The sequence below is a fragment of the Amblyomma maculatum genome, chromosome 6 (assembly GCF_055883805.1).
Source record: "Amblyomma maculatum isolate TAMU_Amacu chromosome 6, ASM5588380v1, whole genome shotgun sequence".
Lineage (NCBI taxonomy): Eukaryota > Metazoa > Arthropoda > Arachnida > Ixodida > Ixodidae > Amblyomma > Amblyomma maculatum.
Window position 1 is genome coordinate 68,607,429 of NC_139349.1, and position 22,707 is coordinate 68,630,135.

Below are 22,707 nucleotides of genomic sequence, written 5' to 3' on the forward strand. Positions count from 1 at the left end.
TTAAACCTTGACATAACGAATTCGGTAAATTTCGCGATTTAATTTGTAACAACAAATCTTCGTTACACTGAAATTTATCTCCTAGCATGCAAAGAATTCTCCAAAAAGCACTGCAGACTGCTCCCAAGAAATACCTCTATTGAAGCTGAAAGTAAGCTCGTTCCTCCTGCACTTCCTGCGCAATCAGGAATTACCTCACAAGTTATCCATTTTGCCAAAGCCTTGCATTTTGTGTTGTGAGTTCCAAACCCCATCGACTAGATGTAGCTTATACTTCGTCTCACTAGATATCTGCAACACTGCATTGCAATTGTGCTCCTAAGTGCCTCTCGCCCCTGCGCACTATAATAGAGACTTGTGCTCCTACTGTCACCCCCACAAATTTGGGGGGCGAGAGGCGTGTAGGAGTACAATTGCCTATTGTAGTGCGCGTGATACTGATTGGACCGGGGTGCCTCTGCCTTTTGCAGTGCTGCAAACATCTTGCGAGACGAAGTACAAAACACCTTGCAAGCGAGAAGGAAGATGCACGTGTCTCATGTTTGGTTTTACTGTGACTGACACCTCATGGGAGTGTGAGAAAGAAACTAAGGTAGGGCTGGAAACGATGTGGGAGTCTGATGGTGGGCCATTATGTTAACTTCCCCCATGCTTCTCTCCCTCCTCACCCATGTCGACAAGAGTGAGAAGAATGTCCTCCAATCAACACCCAATGAATCAAATCAGGCCTGCATCATAAGCCGTCTCTTTTGCACTGGAAGCACAAGCATTAGTGTCATTGTACATGCTCGTGCAAGGTGCGAAGTGGGAAGCGAGGTTGTCGGGAGTGAAGCATATGACTGGTTTCCTATTCCTTTTTAGCAAGCGCTGAGAACGATTTACATGATAACGCAGTGCACTACCTTTCTAGCAAGCGCAGAGCCGATGCAGCAATGCTTGTGAGAGCCTCACTCAAACTACCCAAGGTGACATGGCAGATAGCATGCTAGCCGATATGGTCATCGTATCGTATTTCATCTACCAGCTAGGAAGCGGCCAATTTCATGTCGGTGCTTTGATGTGCACGTCATTACACTCTCCAAGCAACCACTCGATTAAAAACAGGAATGAAATTTAATTATGCTGAGAGGGCAGTAGGGTTTACTTAGTCATGTACCAGCTAAAAACATGGTGTTACATGGATGTGAAGGTGTGAAACCGATTATACTTCGCTGCATTAAGGACACTGCTATACAGTAGTTTGCTGCATCGAGGTTTCACTTTACTATGAAATGGGGCTAGTTGGTGGGATACCCTTATCCGCAATTCATATCATTTGTTACATCCCATTCATTTTCAGCATTACGGACATGCGCAGGGTGCAGCTACATAAAACCGAAAAAGAGAGCCTGTCTCTCTTTTCTTAAAACCCAGCAGAGAACTCGCTTGTTATTACTGAAGTAATTGTCGACTCTGTCTATTAATAAAGCAAGCTGTATAATAAGACTTGTGCTCAGCAAGATAATGCTGCAGGTGCAGTACCTTGCAAGCAACTGACAATCGACCTTAATAACAAAAGCTCAAAGCAAACAACTAGATTTAGAATTCCCTTTGTCACTCCAGCAGCATGAAAGCAGAGAGTAGATTGAGCGATACAAGACCCAGTTCAGCAATGCGGAAGGGAAAAACTCGCCTAAGTTGTGCCGATCACGCTCACGTGATAACACCACTGAGACAGAAAGAGCAGGCTCCCTTAAAAACTGACCTGAAGGAACCAGGAAACCTGTTTGTCTTAACAACACCTAAGCATGTTATGTGAAGTCAAATATGTGTTACATAAAAGAAATGAATAAAATGACCATGCAGTGAGAAGATATATGCATATCAAACATATGGCAAAACGTCAGTAACTTGAACTCTGTTAATTCAAAATTGACTGACAATTTGAAATTCTACGGTCCGTTAATTTTTAATGCAAATCTGACCGGGTAATTCGACATGCTGGCCTCACAGTCTATTTTGCGATGCAACACTGGCCACAATTACGATTCTGCGTAGTTTCGTGAAATGCTTTAAATGGCGCTTTATTGGGAGTGCAGGAAACAGAACTGCTCTATATAACTTTTTTCTGTGTTTGTCACCTGTGTGAAGAACATTGATATTTTTCATAACTTTTTCCCGTAAAAGGGGAGATGCTAATCGAAAATTTTCTTAATAAGCTACCCACAGCAGTGACAACTCATGTGCCCTTGTACTAGTTTTTCTTGCTCTTTCCAAAAAACTAATTAGTTTTCTTCTAGCATGTATAAGTTTCACTTAATGTTACTAATAAGCATAAAATAAAGGCCCTTTTAAGGCAAAAGCCTTTCACGCCTCATACTGTCATTAGCAGCCGTGTCGGCAAATGTATCCGCGTTTCGGGAGCAAGAGTTAAAAATAAATTAATAAACCGTGTCTTCCACCGGGGAATCGAACCTCCATCCTTTGGATCCCCAGCGCAGCCCTTTACCACTGTGCCAGGCCCCGGATCGTGAAATGCTCTTCATAATTCCCCTTGTCTAAAGTGAGAATGATAGCGGGATTTCGTGAGTGACAAATACTGCGCCTTTCCTTTCCTGTAGACGAATTATAGAATGCCGGTGAACTTTGATGCGTTCAATGAAATGCTGGTTGTGTTCGCCAAAGGGCGCGTGATGTACCGTCACGACAGGTCATGACGTCACAAGGCGATTCATGCATATACGAAGCTGACCCCACCAGGCGTCCGATCCAGGCATCCGTGCGGCCTTTCATTTGCCGCTTCCTCGAACGCCGCACCAACGTTTATAAATATACTTGAGTTTCCAAACTCCGTCGCGCCCATACGGAGGAGCCGGCCTGCCGCGGTTCCTGCCACTACAGCGCTACGGTCGAAGGTTGAGCTATGGAAGCAGGCGTCGTCTGCTAGTACCCAGCCTTTCGCTTGCACAGGGAGCTCCTAGATAGCTTGTACAACTGAATTTTGTTTACTAACCTTTTCGATTTGTGGTATTTTATTTTATCGTGCGGCAAAAAGTTCAAACTTTGCTGTCTTCGCTGGAAGATGTACACACTTACGCTTACCAGCTTTCGTCGTAGTGGAGTGCACCCGGTGAGTTTTTCAGCCCAGTGGCTTTGCACTTCTATACGAGCGCGCGATGATATGTATTGTGGCATCTTGTAGAACAACTGTGCTTCAAGCAGCGGCTTCAAAGCCACGGGAAGCTCATGTTTTAGTGTCGCAAAAAAACAGTGCATCTCATTAAGCGCGCCACTTCTGTGTAGGATGGCGGACTTGACTGCGTCCGTTTTCGTTCCTATAACGTTTCAAGTTCCGCTCTTGTGGCTAGCGACGCGTCTCAAATTATATTATTTCCAAATGCGGCACTTGTTATATCCATTCCCACGTGACAAAACGGGCAACGAGAGTTTCATACTAACACCTGGCACGCTGGTTGCAGTCGTTTGCGCTGACCGCAAGCGCGCACCTCAAGGCGAGGTAGAAGTCGGAGGTGGAATACTTTTCAGCTGACGCTCTCCTTTCTTTCACATTGTACCTTCACTGCACAATCGTTCTTTTGGCACTGTGCACTTTGAAAGCATTTTTTTTTTCTTAACACTAAGCCGACTTCTGCTTTCTTGCATTCTCGTGCAGCAGGAGCTCGAATTAGACGTTTCCTTAGCACACTGGCAGCTACAGGCACTTTCTTCCTGGGCTGTTTTGATGCAGCCTTTATCTTTAACGTAATTCTTTATGCTGACACCCTTGGCACATACTCCTTTGTCAGCATCTGTCAGAACTGTACAATCCTTGTACGTGGTACACAGTTGCAGTTCTGTTTGAAAATTGAAGAGTTTTTGGAACCACTGACATCACTCTGGGCACATCCAAGGCAAAACTTTATGTTGTGAACAATTTGTACTATCACTTCGTCTTTTAGCGCGCGCATCGGCACTTCAACAAGCGATCTTTGTAGCAGTTTTCCATTTCCTGAAATTAGGTATGTAAGGTCCTCCCTTATCACGACGCTTTTGAGGATGGAGAATACATCTGTTTTCAATACCTGCTTCATAAAAAACTGCTTGCCAAGAGTCTTCAGGCTCCTCTTGCACAACTGAAAATTGCCAGTTTCGAGGCAGTTGCAGCGACGTACCATTCTCGATTATGCTTGCAATGTCAGTAGTATCAAAATCATTCGGAAGCTCCTGTGGCTCTTCGTGAGGGGACTGACAAGCTACAGGCTCTGCACATTCTGCAGTTCTGCATCTCTTCTTCAGTGATCGCCGCCTTTTGGATGTCGAAGACAGGTAACTGGGCAAATTAGGAAATAGCGTGGGAATGGCACCACTTTTCAGCCCCCCCGAACCGCGCTCTATCTACACAACCTCCCCGTTTATGACGTGCTTATAAGTTTTGTCTATATCTGACGAATGGAAATCAATGCCACACACTTTGCTTGTTTTACCGAGTAGCTTGTCAGCATGGGGGATCGCTCTAGCCCACCTTTCAAGAAGCTGCGGGTTACTTTGATACCCGCTCATAAAAGCCAGGCACAAAGCAGGTCGGCATGCTGGAAAGTCGATGGAGCTCTTGGTGTCAAGAAACGGCTGGCCCGCGGCAGCCAGCCGGGAAAGTTGACGACTTCGCAGGAAAACAGCCGATGTCTAGTGAAAGTCACTAAGCAATCGCACATCCACAGGCATGGAATAAAATGAAAACAAAGCTGGGACAGTTGGACTACTGGAAAAAACTGTGGCAACGCAGACAACCGCACACAAAACGCAAGCCAAATGGCGCAAGCGTCAACTGCAGCGCCCTCACACTCCCTAGGAGCAAGTCGCACCAGGCTCCGGCGGGGGAGTTTCGAAACTGAAGTATATCTGTAAATGTTGCACCGCACCACACAGCAAACAGAAGCAGACTCAGATGTCTAGGAGGCGTTAGTACAGCAAGCATCAGCGGCATTTGAAATTGATTTGCAGGATAAGAAAGGCGCAGTATTAGACACAATTCTTCGTGGACACATGTACCACGCATTAATGGAAGGGAGGAAGGTGGGAGTGAAAGAAAACAGGGAGATAGAGGTGCCGTAGTGGAGGGCTACGATCCACCGCGCTATAATGGCTTTCACCTCATCACACTTTGATCCAAAGTGGTCTCTACTATTTTTGTGCGCATGCTTTCCTGTAGAATATTTCCACCGGGAAAGAAGAGTTATACAGTGAAACCTCGTTACAACGAACAGTTAAAAAATTGGAAAATAATTCGCTATATCCCTAATTCATAATATAAAATTTTGTAAAAAATACAGTCAAGAGCAGCAAAATTCTATCAGCGAAGGCACAGCAACTCAGAGGGTGCTTACTTGGGTCCTGTCCATTTATTTACACGTAAAGAACTGCGTTATTGCGGCCTGCTTTTTCGTGTTGATCGCGTTCCGTATCATGCCTTGTTCTACAGTTTGCAAACACTCAAGAAGGGCAAACCACTGCCCTCAATAGCACTGCAGTGGCGGCGCAGTAAATCCAATGCAGCAAGCGCTTCTTGTGAAGTCGGAATGTTCTCGTCTGCAGGGCCAGCCTGAACTTTGTCTGCGGGTTGTTCAGAGACTTCCGCAGCGATTTCGGCGTCCGTCAGCACAACCGTGGTCGCTGCCATGTCGTAGCCATCTACCTTCTACAGCCATTGTTGCGGGCATGTCATCAACAAGACGCGACAAATCGTTCCAGGCCTCATCGAGCTCACGGAGCTCTGCTTCTGCTTCACTACGGGATCGTCACCATCGTAACTTGATGCACAGGCCTCTGCTGGAACAAAACCTGCGTGCCAAAAGCAGTTCGCAATCGTTTCACCTTTCACACTGTCCCACGCCACTTTAAGCATTTGGATTGCTCCCAGCAAGTCGATCTTCAAGTCCTGCTTCATACGAAGCTTCACGAGAAGAGTGTCAATCAGTCTCCTCTTGTAAACTGCCTTGAAGGCCTTGATAACGCCCTGATCTAAAGGCTGCAGCTTGGCTGTAGAGTTAGGCGGAAGAAAGCGAACTTCAATGCTATTGAGTGCGACATCCGTGATGTGTGCGGTACAGTTATCAACGAGGACGCAGACATTGTGACCCTCGCGCAAAGCTCGCAGTCCCAAGATTGCAGCCACTTCGCGAAAAGTTCACGCGTCATCCAACATGTCTTGTTGGAAGCATACTCTACGGAGAGGGAGTATGCGGCCCCTTTACATGCATCTCAGGGTTTTATCTCTCCTGATGACGAAGGGTCACAGCTTCCCAGTTCCGTCCATGTTGGCGGCAAGCAAAACAGTGATCCGGGCCTTTCCTAGCTTCTCATCATGGCACGGCTCTCCATGCGCGTCAAGGGTATGCCTGGGTAGCATCTGCCAAAATAGGACCGTTTCGTCCGCATTAAAATGTCCTTGGGCTTATATTTTGCAAGGCTTTGAGGCCACTCCTCTTCCGACCACTTTCTGATGCTCTTGCAGTTACCCGTGTCACATTCGCCAGAGATCGTTTTGCATACAATGTCATAGCGTGCCCTGAACCTTTGCAGCCATCCGGAGCTGGCGACGAAGTTTTCGGCATCGATGATACAGGATTTTGTTGAAGCATCGGTCCCGGCACCGATATGTTTCAAGCTTTGACATCCAAAAACTATTTGTAGAGTGCCTTCTCCACATCGCTGAATGCAGGGGGCCGAGGACGCTGTTGCACTTGTCCGCGCGGTCTCTTGTGCTTGTGCCTTGATGACAGCTTTGCTCTTCAGAATGGTACTCAAAATGCTCCTCGAAATGGCAAATAGGTCCGCAAGAACGCACTTCTTTTCGCCGTTCTCCACACGTTGAATTATCTCGAGCTTGGTCTTTAACGTCAGTGCTGCCCTTCTTTTCACGTTCACCACCATCACAGCACCATGCAACCCTGCGCACCACACTCGACACGACCACCGACGCAACCTCCACAGAACGCCAAGACGACCACGCCGCTGCTAACACTAAAATGCAAAAGACGCAAAAGAAACATTCATTCACGCTGCCGCCGCTGTAGCGATTGTGAGATGCAAACGGTTTCTTTGGCTGTCAACTCTCAATGCCGACGTGACATCTATGGCACTGTCAGCGCCTGCGAGGCAGTCCTAAACGTTTGCTGCGCCGCACAACACACTTGCAGTGCAACGAAACCTGCCTCCTGCTATTAAAGTGAGGTAGTGCTTGGCATCGCAAGTTTTATGCTGAAACGCGTTCGCTATGGGCGCTATGGGAAGTTAAAAATATGTGTGTTTGACAAAAATATTTCTGAAGAGTTCGATATATTCAATAATTCGTTATATGCGTGTTCGTTATATTGAGGTTTGACTGTAGCTCATTTTGTAGCTTACCAAGTGTACAATGCAGATAACTAGCCCAAATTTGGTCACGAAAATCCCTGGTATGAAAAAAATTTCCAAAAATGTTACCCCTCTATATTAGGGGAAAATTGTTGTTCTAACAAACTTTTATAAACTTGTGTGAGAGATACTGCAGTTTTCAATAGAAATGTGCAAGCTATACATTCTAAAGAACACGTACCTAGTTTCATTGTGATATGGAAAGTATAATTACTAGAACTTTCCACGACAGCGCAAAATAGTGCAAGTTGATCGTAGCCTGCATTGGTTGCGCGAGCGGCTACCGCTGCCTTCACGGTTGCACGAGCTCCCGCTCTCGTAGCTTAGCTCCGCGCTTCTCTATCCTGTAGAACATTTTACGACCCTCGGAGAAACCGGTTTAACTGGGCTGGGGGGGTATAGTCAACTCTCTTCTTTGCTACGGAATAAGCCCAGCGCCCCAATATGGCAGCACCCTTCACCCTTCCGTAAAATCGTCTATAGTAACAAATATCTCCATTTGCTGCCACACACATCGAGGTGTAAGTCGAGAGAACAAACCCCCGAGAAATTACTCAGCGAAGTTCAAGATACGATGAAAGTCTCTTGTGCTTTCTGGGCGACTCTCAGACAGATAGGTGGCACTCGCGGCAAGCAGGGCACGCCATGCCTTTCACAAATGTTGGTATTGCATCAATGTCGCACATTACCGCACAGGCAGAGCTACCACAGCTTCTTTCGTCGTTAGCGAAAAGTTCAATCTTGTTTTCTGACACACTGATGAAGTTTAAGGCGAAGTTAATCTCGAGGGAGCCGTTGCCGTCGTGAGGCCTAACAGGACTCTGGACGCTTTTCTTACAAGACGTCCTCGGTGTTGACCTGCGCCTCCTTCCTTTGAATTTAAACTTAGTGCAGAACTTTTGAACACGCACATTAGGTTTTTTATGGCTGACCAAGATGTACAAAAAGAAATGCGCAGAAGTGAACACGACCAACCTCTTGCGAAGTATGACAGCAAAAGAGAACCTGATCCTGCGCGTAGGATTCACCGCACAAACCGGCTGCTCATAGCCAATGGCGGCATTGGAATCGCACCACGTAATCGAAGAGGGACCTGAACAAGGCGGCAAAATCCACTTTTTATTATTATACCGTGTGAAAAAGTGAAACTGACCACCGTCCGATAGGCGAGAATAAGACTTTGCCGATCTTTACAAACCGATCGTCATGGCGCACAGTGAAGCCGCCTTTCATGGCAGGCACGCAAAAATGGTCAACTTTCGCCGTTACTTTCGATTTCTTCAGCGACCGCGACTCATTTGAGCGGATTATTAATTAACTTCTAGTGCGAGTATTGCTTTTATTTTTCTAGACAGGGTAGCTGAACGCCTAAAGATTACAGGAATAATAACTCATTGGGAAAAAATGTTTTTTTTCGACCCGCATCTCCCCTTAATGCAAATTCTTTACAAAAATTTCCTCCTTTAAAATTTAATATTGTACACTTATGTATCAATCATGTTCCAGCAACTACAATAAAATACATGTATATATATATATTTATATATAAAACGTACCTCCCAATTACCACTTTTTCCGTGGGCAGGAAAGTTAACCCAGTTCGCCTTAACAAAAGTCAACTGCAAGTTATAAACCAACAAATGCAGACATTCAAACCATGGCCACTTTCTGTCTAGTATTGTAGAGAGGACATTTTTAGGTGCCTGCAAGTGCCAAAACTAAAACAGTCACCTAAGTAGTGGAGACAACCCAGCAGGTACTTGACAAAAGCATAACTTGGAGCCAACAACGTTGCCAGAACCTCTGAAAACTGGCATAACTATCCGAGCTTCAATGTAACTTTTTATCTGCTGTACTAGCCAGATGCCAAAGCAGGATAAGGCAGGACCCTGTCCATGAGAAGGTACTGCCGACAGGCTTGAATTCTCAAGGCACAAGGTTTCATAACCTACAGTGCAACAAGAGACCCAAGCAAGCAATTTGGCAGCTTCTGCAAGCCCAAATGTGAATCGCAAGAGGAGGAGTGTGGAGACTCTCAGATCAAGCACAAATGGAAGTGCATCAATACAGTCATCACTTCAAACATGGTGGAAGTGTAATAACGTAGGACTACACGATTCATTCAACAGTTGTTACTTATGAAGAAAGCCTAACATAAACCACCACAACTGCAATAAGCACTGCAAACGTGATTCTCAAGGTCACGATGCAAGTCCAACTGGCTGGAGGCATAGAGTACAGGCTACTTACCCCATCTCATACTGGCGACAGCAAGCCTCACGGAAGTCGGTAACTGGCGACAGCTCCGAGTAGATTGGGTGGCCAGCAAACCATCGATTGTTCAGGTCTGCCACTGCTTTTTCAGCGTCTTCTTCTCTGCGAAACTGCCAAGTGAGAAAAGTGATTGAAGGGAGGCTAGCACAATTCTAGACACTGCTAATGCCCTTGTCTAAACGATCGTAATTCTTAAATGCCTTGCTGCATCAGAGACTACCTGAAGCATCAGGCCTACAGTAGCACAGCAGAAGATAGCGAGAAGCGGATAGCATATGTGCCAGTTTTATGGTCATTTTCACCTAACCCAACGTGATTTCAATACGTGCCTCAAATTAGGTCTGTTTACTGGGAAGTGCTGCATTAAAAAGGCAGACCTGATATGTCCCTGCTGCGTCTGCACACATGCAGCTAGTAGATATACCAATTTAGGAAAAACGTCTCAACCCTGAAAAGTAATGTTATCGCTCTGGAGCATACCCCAAAATAGGTCCAGATGATGCATTCGTTCCTAAATTAAAATTACACATAAAATTTTCACAAGCTGCAATTGGTGTGGCAGTGACTTTAAACAGAATTAAAAGAACCTGGCCATGCATTTACGCACATGCATGTATGCACACTTGGCTCACCTTGACATAGACATTGCCCACGAGGTGGTCACCAAGGTTGTCACACACATTCATCTCTTCAATCTCTCCATACTGCAAATAAAGACAAAAGAGAACTTGATGCTGAACAAATATGTCCTCAGCAGGAGTGAAGCCGACACACTGACACAAAAAAGCCCCAAATGTTCATACTGGAAGCAAGCACTGAAATTCAAAGTATGATAACATTTTCCTCTGCCAAGAGTGGGCTAAACATTTCTGAATTATTCTATTAAACCGCCTACAAGTTAAGTGTTGATAAACTTCGCATGGGCGATTTAGTCTATATTTATGACACTGATGTTAACCAAGTAACCGAAGTTTCAAGATAGCCACCACGTAAAACCAATCGAGTTATCAATACCCCAGTCCAGCCAACTAGCGATATCATTCCATGTCCGCCGCTCCATTTGTCATTCACTAACATACGTAGCCTTTTCCCTAAACGCACTGAACTATGTTCATATCTCAATAATAGCCACTGCGACGTACTGCTTTTAACAGAGACTTGGTTGCGCCCTGACGTTAGTAGCGAAGAAGTTCTGCCAGATAGCAATAAATTTCAAATTTACCGTAAAGATAGGACGAACAAAAAAGGTGGTGGAGTATTAATCGCAGTTAAAGATAACATTCAGTCTTTTTTTATCGATATCCCTAGTGCAGTAGAAATCGTATGGGTAGCAATAGAATCCCGTTTGGGTAACTCTATTTCGGGCGTCTGCTACAGACCTCCGGACAGTCCCCCTAAGTTTGTGCCCGACCTTCATGACAATATCATTGCCATTAGAAATAAGTTTCCTAAGTCTGACATCTTTTTGTTTGGAGATTTTAATTACCCTGACATTGATTGGTGTAACTTATCTTGTAATTCCTCTGCTTCCAATGAATTCGTACAACTTACACTAGACTTTTCTTTTGTCCAGTTGGTAGACCATCCTACACGAGAAGCTAATATTTTAGACCTTATCTTAACTACTTCTCCGCACAGGGTCAGGCACATTACTTTTGATGAAGGATTCAGCGATCATAAACTTCTACAGTTATCACTTAATGCTCCTTTTTTTTCACGTTGCGCTCAACCTAAACAAATCCTAAATTATAACAAGGCTGACTTCAACGCTATAAATCGTGGTCTGGAATGTTTCTCTGAACAGTTTTTTCGCGATTTTTCCTCCCGATCTGTTAACAAAAACTGGTCTTTGTACAAGGAAAAAATGACAGAACTCGTGCGCAATTACATTCCTCTAATAACGTTTCGTGTTAACGTATCTAAACCTTGGTTTAACAAATCACTTCGTACATTAAAAAACAAGAAGAAACGCCTTTTTAAATCAGCGAAGCGACTTTGCACGCAGTATTCGAAAACACAATATAAGTTATGTGAAGCATCATACTGCCATGCCGTCCGTAAGGCGAAGCGCAAATTTCTGTCACATGATCTTCAATCGCTCATGAAAAATAATCCAGCCAAATTTTGGAAAACCATCTCCCCCCCATCCCGCACGTTCGACAATATTTCTTTACTGGATGCAACCGGATGTCCCATTTCTCAGGACAGCTGTGCAACAGTTTTTAATGATTTTTTCACATCTGTTTTCACTAACGAAGACCATTCCAACCTACCTAGCCCACAAGAAACCGATTTCCCTTTCATGAGTGCAATAGACATCACTATAGAAGGCATTGCATCTCTAATCAAAAGTCTCAAAATATCTACTTCTTCAGGATTAGACGGAATAAATACCAAAATTCTAAAACACACTGTAGATGCCTCTAGCCTCATCCTCTGTCATATTTTCAAACAGTCATTAGAAACTGGCGAAATTCCGCATGACTGGAAGATTGGTCAAATAATCCCCGTGTATAAATCTGGTAACAAACACTCTGTCAGTAACTACCGCCCCATATCGCTAACAAGTGTTCCATGCAAATTACTAGAACACATCATTGCATCTAACGTTGCCTTCCACCTGGAGCGAAACGGTTTCTTCTTCGCACACCAACACGGTTTCAGAAAAGGGTTTTCCTGTGATACACAATTATTAGAATTTACTACTGACCTCTTTAAGAACATGGACGAAAATTGCCAGACTGACTGCATATTCATTGATTTCTCTCGTGCATTCGACCGCGTCGCCCACTGTCGCCTCATAGCTAAATTGTCACTGCTTAATTTAGACAACCTAACACTCTTTTGGATTAGAAACTTTATGTCATTTCGCAAGCAGTTCACTCTTTTCAATAACTTTTCATCTCCCCTTAGCGACGTCACATCTGGCGTTCCTCAAGGTAGCGTCCTCGGTCCTTTATTATTTTTAATATACATTAATGACCTCCCATTTCACATAAGATCATCAGTTCGGCTGTTTGCTGATGACTGCATAATTTATCGTAAAATCCGTTCTCTCACTGACCATGTCATCCTTCAGCAGGACTTGGAGTACGTAACTAACTGGTGCAGATCATGGCAAATGACACTTAACACGGAAAAATGCAAAATAATGACAGTCAGTAGGAAGCATTCCCTCTCAACCCACAATTATTCACTCAACAGGATTTCACTAACCCGCACATCTTCTTATAAATATCTCGGCGTTCATCTTACCGAAAATCTTTCATGGGCGACGCATATTGAAAATATAACCGCTAAAGCATCGCGCACGCTCGGCTATTTAAAGCGAAATCTACATAGCGCACCTATTTCTACTCGTAAGCTCGCATTTCTAACTTTCGTTCGTCCTCAACTAGAATATGCATCAGCCATCTGGTCACCACATCAAGAGTATTTAATCAAATCCCTAGAAGCTATTCAAAACCGTGCAGCACGTTTTATTTCCCATGATTACAGCCGCCATACCAGCGTGACTAACATCAAGTTGTCCTTATCGCTCACAAGTTTACAATCACGTCGGGATATCGCGCTTATCTGCTTGCTACACAAACTAATCTACAGCCACCATGCATCAACAGTGCCACTTACTAGACCGACTCGCACCTCCCACCGCCTGAATAATAAAATAAGTTTTCAACGTCTATTCGGCCGAACACATGCATTTAACTTCTCTGCCTTGCCACGGGCTATAAAGGGTTGGAATGGTCTTCCCGAACGCATCGCTAACATATCTGACCCACTAAAATTCAAAAACGAATTGTGTACCTTTTTGCAGTCAGAATAACTTTTTTATATTGCGTTCACTGTGTCAGGTTGATTTCGTCCAATGCCGCTAACTATTGTATAATGTCATAATCCTCTGTTTATTACTTCCCATGCATGCTCTAATACTTATTTGCAGTTCCAGTCCTGTATAACTGTTACCTTTTGTATTTTAAACTATGTACCATTGTTCCTTTTGATACACTGTAACCCCTCCCCCTCACACAATGTTCCATGTTTGGAACCTGTGAGGTATTTGTATAAATAAATAAATAAATAAATGAAGTATTTCAACGCCCTTATGATCCTTTTCTCACTACTAAGCAACATTTTGCAAATGTTCTGCACAACCCTACTGAGCGGTTTCACCAGCTTAGTATAACACATGAAAGCAGATGGATGTCCTTAGGCATATGTAAAAATGTTGACATGACGCTCTGAGGCCAAGACGTTCGTGCACCTTGATGCCTACATTTGCACCAACGCCTCCCACCTGGTAATAACAGCAAAAGCCCAACTGCAAGACCATTTACAACTTTGGCACGAAGGTTTGGTTTGTGGAGTTCCAAAGCGACTCAGGCTATGAGAGATGCCGTAAAGGAGGGCTCTGGAAATTTTGATCATCTTGGGTTCTTTAACGTCCACTGACATCGCACAGCACACGGGTGCCTTGTTTTTCGCCTCCGTCGAAAAGCGTTCACCGAGGCCGGGATTCAATCGCGCATCCTTGGGTACAGCAGTCTAGCACCGTAACCAGTGCGCCACCCCGGAGGGGCTTCGGCACCAAAGACTCGAGAGGGCACCTTGCAATGCTGAAATCCAAGGTGGCAAAATGTGCGCCTTGAAAGCAACACTCAGGACAAATTAAGTTGGCCTGTACAAACTCTAATTACATACTGCCACTGAGAGCATACTGCTGCTGAGAGCAGAGCCTATAGATCATACAGAAGAAAAAAAAAATATGCATGTATCGTATCAAACGTTTAGCTTTACAGAAGCACGCACCTCCTTAAAATAAAAAAAAAAGCTGTTTTGTTCAGACCTCCCCCCCATAGCCCGAATTCTAAAGCAACTCATTCTGAAACGGGTGCTATAGTGGACGGCATCAGCTAATTTTGAACACCTGGTGTTCTTTAATGAAGACTGACACAGTGTTGTACACAGAAGCCTTCGAGTTCATTTACTGAATTTTTATTACTTGCATTTTCGAGTAGAAGCGCTCGGTATGTCAATTTCTGTGGAAAGGAATGCAGTGGAACTTCACAATCATGAAAAATAGCACTTAGCAATTTTCAAGGGCGACCATCTCATACTGGTAAAGCCTCATCTCTCCGAGTACAGTTGGTGCCATTTCTCTTGTCAAAGGGACAGCAGTCACCTGTTATAGCACTCTCATTGCCTCAAAAATACACAGATATACTTTGTTTGCAATAAAGTTCAAAACTGATAATATTTCTGCCCAAGATTATTTCACCTGCCAGGTTTAGGGTTCACTTTTGACGCACACAATTAATATCTCACGTACTTCCCAAGACAATACTGAAAGGAAGCCAAACAGGAATTACAGCTACATTAAAAAAATTTGCATCTCAAAATTGCAAATCTGAAAGAGGTAATGTGCAAAAAAAAAAAAAAAAAAGAAAGAAAAGAAAAAAAAAGAAAAAAAAAAGAAAAAAAGAAAAAAGGATGTGGTCGCGAGAGAACCAGCTACACAGTCCCCGACCCGTGAAGCTCCCTCTCGAGTCCATGTCTTATTTTTCGGCTAGTATTCACCCCCTTCAAGTAACTTACCAACAGTCACACCATTCAGCCTTGCTTCAGTAAACTAGCAAATGTGCCATTCTCACTGAGAATAGAGCTTGGATAAACCAGCAGCCAGCAAACAGACTGTAGCAGCACCTCTGAAGAACTACAGTAACTACACCCAGTCAAGTGAATTCTGGCCTACCATGACTGAATTATAGTTTTTATGCACAACATCAATTAAATGATCAAGTGAGGATAGAAACAGAGTGAGTGTTGCAGTGATACAAGAATGCGAAGCATCCTCATTTTGGATAAGACCTGGTAAGCTGCTAAAAGTCGTCATATGTGAAGCAACTTAAGTGCAACCCATGAACAGGCTCTCAGGGTTGTTCACACTTCTTCCAAATGGCAATGTCCCCGAATAACGTGTTAACTTTATGCACAGATAGGTAGTACAGGCCACATGTTTTGTAATGCTTAGTGGCGGCATTCCTTTCAATATATGTATTCAATTATTTCTTTGTGGCAAAGCATCTGCAATTGTGCGTGCAACTCTTAATCTCCCCGAATTGTGCAGCTAAATTTTCTGCACTCCGCACAACTTCCAATCTCCCCGGATCGTGTAGCTCAATTTTCTGTACTCTGCGCAACTTCTAATCTCCCCGGATCATGTAGCTCAATTTTCTGCATTCCGAGCAACTTCTAATCTTCCCAGATTGTGTAGCTCAATTTTCTGCACTCCACGCAACTCCCAAGATTGTGTAGCTAAATTTTCTGTATTCCACACAACTTTTAATATCCCCGGATTGTGTAGCTCAATTGTCTGCACTCTGCACAACTTCTAATCTCCACGGATTGTGTACCTCAATTTTTCTGCACTCCGCGTAACTTTTAATCTCCCCGGATTGTGTAGCTCAATTTTCTGCCCTCCACACAACTTCCAATCTCCCCGGATCGTGTAGCTCAATTTTCTGCATTCTGCGCAACTCCTAATCTCCCAAGATTGTGTAGCTCAATTTTCTGCACTCCGCACAACTTGTAATCTCCCAAGATTGTGTAGCTCAATTTTATGCCCTCCGCGCAACTTTTAATATCCCCGGATTGTGTAGCTCAACTGTCTGCACCTGCACAACTTCTAATCTCCCCGGATTGTATAACTCAATTTTTCTGCACTCCACGCAACTTTTAATCTCCCCGGATTGTGTAGCTCACAATTTTCTGCATTCTGCGCAACTTTGAATATCCCCGGATTGTGTAGCTTAATTGTCTGCACTCTACACAACCTCTCATCTCCCTGGATTGTGTAGCTCAATTTTCTGCACTGCACTGATGCCAGTTACATTTGAGGTTTGCACTTGATAGACAATTTCTTGTTTTGCAGTGCAATGATAGTTGTACAATCAGTATTAAGTCAATAATGCAGCGACGAAATTCCTCAAAGGAAGCCCTTTAACAAATGACATCAACGGAAAGGAACCTCAAAGCAACTGAGGCACATAACCCCCCCCCCCCCCTTCCTCTCATGTTAGCTGTGACTAAAGGTGCAGTGCTAGTGGTGACAAGTGCGAAGTCTTCAGAAGAGAATAATTAATAAATAAATAAATAAATAAATAAATAAATAAATAAATAAATAAAAAAAAAACCCTGCTCAGCCTAGGGATACATGAACTAAGGCTGATGCCCTTTCCTTTAGAGAAGGACCAACGTATAAGAACCAAAGGCATTGGATGATAAGACTCCTTTAGTGGATACCTGCAGTTGCAATCGTGACCTGTAACTGACTGTATGCCCCGTGCACCGTCTATAAGGGCGCCACTGAAAGCTGCCTAGCGGTCATTTTCAAGTCTTTTCGGAACACGAGTTGCGGTTGCTCATGCGTCGCTGCGAGGATTGGCGATGTTCGCGGGGGTAATTTTTTTTTCAGCTCCTGCCAATTTTTTCTATGGCAGCCTGAAGCATAAAGGTAAGGTTGGCCTTTGTGTAGTGACAAAAACATTGATGACGATGCAGCCATCTAGGAGAAACTAATGAATACACGCGGTAGGTGCCTCCAAGCGCTAAATGACCAGCTGCGTTTTCGAGCCTTGTTTTTCTGCGAGTATGCTGCATCGAATGATCAATTTCGCCGCTTTTTTTTTTTTTGTTTTTCATTTACCCTGCCTTTGCTTTGCAAACTTTTTTAATATGATCTCATGGTGACGCGCCTCGATCCAATATATGACATTCTGCGCCACCCGCTGTTACACTGTGCAAGCACCGCTCTATATATATTGCTTCATCGGCCGAATTCACAAGACTTTAATGCAGTGATGCTGTCTCGTATCGCAGAAAATTCGGCGTCGGCATCGTCCATCGTGAATGAAAAGTATCGACGGAAAATTCAGGAGCAGTATGAAATGTTCAGATTAAATCTAAATTTCTCGAGAATGTTCAGTACCTGAAGGAAGATAATTGAGCGGAAATGAAAACTGAATGAATTTTGAGTGAGGCGTAAGTCGAACCCAGGACTTTTCGTGTTGCAGGACACACACACGTTCATAGGTCGCAAAGGCTCGCTAGTTCAAGCCGGATAAAGGTAGACTTAGTGAATTCGTGATGTGAACGGGATCCGACAATGTAATCACTTTCTGATAATAATAGGTGATGCTTAAATAAGAGTCTCGGTGTTTAAAGCATCCCTCACTGGAGCCTCATGGGCACAAAGCATAATTTTATGAAAAGAATGGTTTTTCCTTCTTTTGATGCTCTGTGATGCGATACTCCTTGCCTCGTATGCTGCTGTTGTCAGGCCTGTCCAGTATAGTGGTGCAGCCTTTTTGTTTTAGGCATCTTCTTCCAACATTTCTCCCGAGTTTTTTTTCGGGATTAAAATAACCTGGTGCAGTGACGGACGCCTTTGCATCAGTGTAGGTTCTCTAGCATTTCTCCTGTTTTGTCTAGGCTATACCTTACTTTATTTTCCTCTCTCCCTTGTGTTTGGTTTATCAGCACTGTCTCAGATTTTTTTTTTTTTCCTGTTTCATTCTTCTGCTATAGTTTTCTTTTCTTAGTGGATATTCGTAAACCTACCATTACAATGCCGTAGAAGACTGCCAAGCCCCATTTTCTACCGCATTTTAATTCTATTTCTTTCTATTTGCTGTAGGCTATCCAGCTCAGTATTTTACTCCAGTATCTCTTTTCCCAAATTTTTGAGTTCTGTACATCTGTCTCTCTCATAGCACTTTCTTCGTCATTTTTGCATATCCAATGAGACTGAGAGGTTGAGGTTGTTGCTGACTAAAGCTGCGATTAGCCTTGCGGGTTCTGCCGGCAATTTGTATATCCGTTGTTCTGCTGCTGTTCTTTGCTTTTCTGGTTCTGTTTCCTGTTTTTGTCTTGTTTTCAGGTCTGGATGTTACCTTCTGGAGGTTTTTACCATTTTGTGACTCTGACCTCATTTTCTTTCTCTTCTTATTGTTATTTATTATTTCTATTTCACTGTTTAAAATTGTTTTCAAATCGTGAGCATTTGCTCTATTTTTAATTGGCTTCAAGCCTGGCAAAGCTTTTGGCGGTACGGGCTCCCTCTCCTTTTTGGTCGAGAGGACAAATAAAATGCGTAAAATGGACTTAGCTACAACAATACGCTTTGCTTACCTGTCTGCGTCTTGCGAAAGAAATGCGAACAGGCAATCATCCCCCACTCAGATTGGATCGCGGCGAAAACACGCTTTATAGCGTATACAGACGAAAATGGGTGAAACGCGACAAAGCAAGCGCTTACTATCTTTGTGTGCTTAGGTAAAAGAAAAAATATTTAGAGATGCTGCTCTTAACAAGCCCCGCTTATAAGCCATTAAATATGTGTACCATGCGCTTGAAGCACCGTGTTTAAATTCATTAAATTTCGTACCTGATGCTCATTGTATCCGTCTTTACATTGCACTCAGCTCAGGACCTGTTAATGGCTTCAAAAATTAAGCGCCATAAAAATATGCAACACTGCACTAAGCAAATGAACTATTAAAGGATTACGCAGTAGCCAATATATATTATTTGCCTGTGCCTCAATGCAAATAATAGTGATCTTCAGAAAATTGACTATGATGCGCAGATATTTAAAATGCTTTCATATCGAAATATGAGACAGGAATGACAAGCGATTTGTTAATGCGAAGTGAACTCGAACAGTACACTTTACGTCGTATTGCTTGCCGAGCTGGGACGAGTAAATACAATCACCAGCGCATTTTTTATGGCTTTCGAACATTTACCCAAGTAAAAACTATCGCTGGAGATGCCCCGCAGTTTGTGTCACAGTGCATTGGCAGTGGATGTTTAAGCAACGATGCAAGCGCCGCGGGAAGACAAATTCATGACGCAAGGACTGCATAAAAGCACACGGCTAGCAGACGACACGGCTGGCTCCGCTCCCAGATTTATTTTCAACTTCGCCACCAATAACATGGTTGTCGCTTTGCACGGGACATATAGATATGTTTAAATAGCACACCAGATGTTGACTACAGTGAAACTAAGCATCTGTTAATAAGTACATTTCTTTTCATGAATAAATTTGGGTATTCGCATGCACGAAAATTTATGCACATTATACTTAAAAGTTGACCAAAACATGGCCTTCTTTGCTACACTTTCGCAGTATCCAGTTCACGCATTTCAGATATCTAAATGTAAATGATGTTATTGCAGACGCACTCAGAACCATACAAGGAGTCACAACAAGTCACAAAATTCACCTATTGACCTGCTTTTCATTTCGACAATGAATCAATATGTCTCATATCACTCTGATGACGAGGACATCAAAATTGATGTGACAAAGGTTAGTATAAAATTCTGTTCTATTTTTGAAATTTCAATTTTAAAAAATATTTTTCAGGTGAGTTATAAAAAGGCAGGCTGGACATATATATATATATTGTGAGCGCTGTATGGCACTTCATCTTTCACACGGGTGCACGTTCTGCTTCATCTTCATCCTGCTCTCTTGAGGAGATCCATCGTCATCGCTCAGTGTGCGATTCGCTTCAGTGTGCGACCTGGGTTTCAGGTCGCTAATAAACCTGGTCCAATAAGCCCATCCTTACAATATCTTGTATGCGCTGAAGAAAGTGTGGCTTCTGCCTCTGTACATCCATTCTGGAATTTCACTTGAACCCCTTTCTTCTGACATAACAGACCCAGCATCAATAATACGCTCGAAGGGTTTATAGAGCAGCTCTGTAAACTTTTTGCTTGTTGTTTTTCAATGCACCGAGTGCTGTTTAGTCACAATGTGCACAAAAGTGCATGCATCTAATTTTCTTCTTTGTTATTTCTAAGAAAATTTTTTTATTTAATTGTGTATGATCTAAGAACACGCACACTACGACTTACATAACCAACACCTTAAATATACTGAAACCATTTTATTTTTTGAAGGCTGGTGTGGTACTTGTGGCGAAATTTACCAGTTGTGGTGCAAGGAATCTTACCAAACTAAGTTTTTTTTGTGTGTGCGTGTGTGCTGCATTTGCTAGATGGCATGGCACTCCATCTTCAATGTGAAGGACGCTAAATTTGTGCAATGTGTAGAAAGCACTTCCAGCCGTAGCATAGTCTGAGAAATTAGTGGGAGGATGCAGTGTACAATGTGTAGTGTCTTCAAGGGTTAAATATGCTGCAAGCTTGTGAGTGCCCACCAACAGAAGGTGATGGTCTGTATGCTTTGCCAGACTGCACTGCATTTGACAAAAGAACAAAGGGAGAGTCTGAAAGAAATACTGTGCACAGCAGAGAGGAGATTAAAAAGCGAAGTATGACTTTCTTTTAGCTATCCCCGAATTCTAGTGCATGTGGCAGTATTTTTAAAGAGGCAAGAACTGCAAACTAAATACTACGTACCTTGTCCTCAAGCTCGACAAACACATCTTCAAAGAAGTTATCAAAATGTTCCTGCATTTCTTCTTCCGTCATGTTGGCCACTGAAACATAATATTGGCATAACATTACCACATGCTATTTGCAAAAACATTGGGGGGGGGGGGGGGGTCACAAGCTTTGCCTTTAAAGGTATGATGCGACAGTGTATGCTACCACCCTTTTATATAAAGCACCTCTTTAACCAAACTGTATGATGTGCATACATGACCTATGGGGACACATGCCCATGCAGGCTGCTTCTGATAACACCCTCCCACATGACAGTAATGACCCAAGTTGGCAGCTCCTGCCAAATGTCAGGACCCCTATCAGGCAACCCTATGGCCTGTCAGTGCGCGCCCATGCTTGCTACTGACTGCTAGCGCTATGCTCATGATTTTTCGCTCACAACGCAGACGCCGGACGAGATATTTGGTGAACGGGGATTTTAACACGCTTTCTCACAGAAGTCTGCACGATAATCTGGAATAAGGTAATCTTATTGCAAAGGATCTGCAATAAGCATCATGTCCATTATGCCTGCCCAAGACCAGGTTGGCATCACCTCTAATACAACGCTTGTGAAAACTTTCTGCTAGTGATTTCCTTCGTCGCAGCAGGCGCTACCAGTCTACTTCTTTTAGCAATGGGGGGAGCGCTCCATTACCGCAGTGACCTCGGCTCTATGTGCTACATGCTACGAAATTCACAGTTCGCTTCGGAATAATCAATCGTGGCTGAGAATGAATACAACTTACAATGCGACCCATCAGCTGTTTGGGCCGAGTTCTGAGGGTTGTGGTAGAGGTTCTGCAACAGAACTGTCTGCAATTGAAAAAAATCGAGATAAAATAAAATGATGTGCAATGCGACGTAATTCGACTCGCAAGCCCAAGAGGTCGTTTGTGTGTGTAAAACAATTGAAAATTACCTGACTGAAAGTAGGCTTGTTGTGAATCCTCGAGCACCTGTCGCCATGTCGGCAAGCTCCAATCTTGAAGTAGAAGGAGCAATTGACCCTGCCAGGAAGGACAGTCAAAACGTATGGCAAATTCCAAGATCGATTCGCGCCAGCCGCGAGCCCTATGAGAGGCTAATACCGCCATGAACACCTCTTGCTTGGCAAAGCAAAACCAGGCTAGCGTCTTCTTTTTCACGCCCACAAAACTAAGTGGGTCACTATAAAGCTAAAATATAGCTGATAATAACGCCGCGAAATTGTTCGATGCACTGCAGTAAAAACAAAACGTCCGCTACAAACGATACAGCTTGACGACGTGAGCGTCATGGCTGAAACGTAGCCAGTTTGTTTAAGCGAATTCTCTCATAATTACCAATGAACCAGAACTGAACTAGGTAAAAATGTGTTCCGTGATTTCACAACAAAAGATTCCGTTCTTAAAGTATCCGTCATAGAACCAAACAAAATATTTACTTGTCTTTTTCGGTGCCGAAAATCGACGCCAGATACTCCGCCATCTTGGCCGCACGGTGTTTTTTTTTTTTTTTTTTATGAGGGCTTAGGACGGATTTTTGCTGTAATACTGTGGCTTGCAGAGGTCGCTACAAATTGTTTATTAGTAAAAT

At 43.5% G+C, this 22,707-nt stretch overlaps 1 protein-coding gene across 2 annotated transcripts in view; it reads right to left on the reverse strand.

Annotated features, from left to right (window-relative positions):
• U2af38 (U2 small nuclear riboprotein auxiliary factor 38) overlaps nt 1–22,620 on the reverse strand; it is a 32,790-nt gene extending 10,170 nt beyond the window's left edge. For both annotated transcript variants that reach the window (XM_084606886.1, XM_084606885.1), the window contains exons 1-6: nt 22,556–22,620; nt 22,052–22,139; nt 21,879–21,945; nt 21,103–21,182; nt 10,299–10,370; nt 9,643–9,776 (exon numbers count right to left, since the gene is read on the reverse strand). In XM_084606886.1, the coding sequence (XP_084463012.1) occupies nt 9,643–9,776; nt 10,299–10,370; nt 21,103–21,182; nt 21,879–21,945; nt 22,052–22,139; nt 22,556–22,599 (485 nt within the window). In that variant the 5' untranslated portion in view covers nt 22,600–22,620. The remainder of the gene's footprint in view (nt 1–9,642; nt 9,777–10,298; nt 10,371–21,102; nt 21,183–21,878; nt 21,946–22,051; nt 22,140–22,555) is intronic.
• Nucleotides 22,621–22,707: the final 87 nt, after the last annotated feature.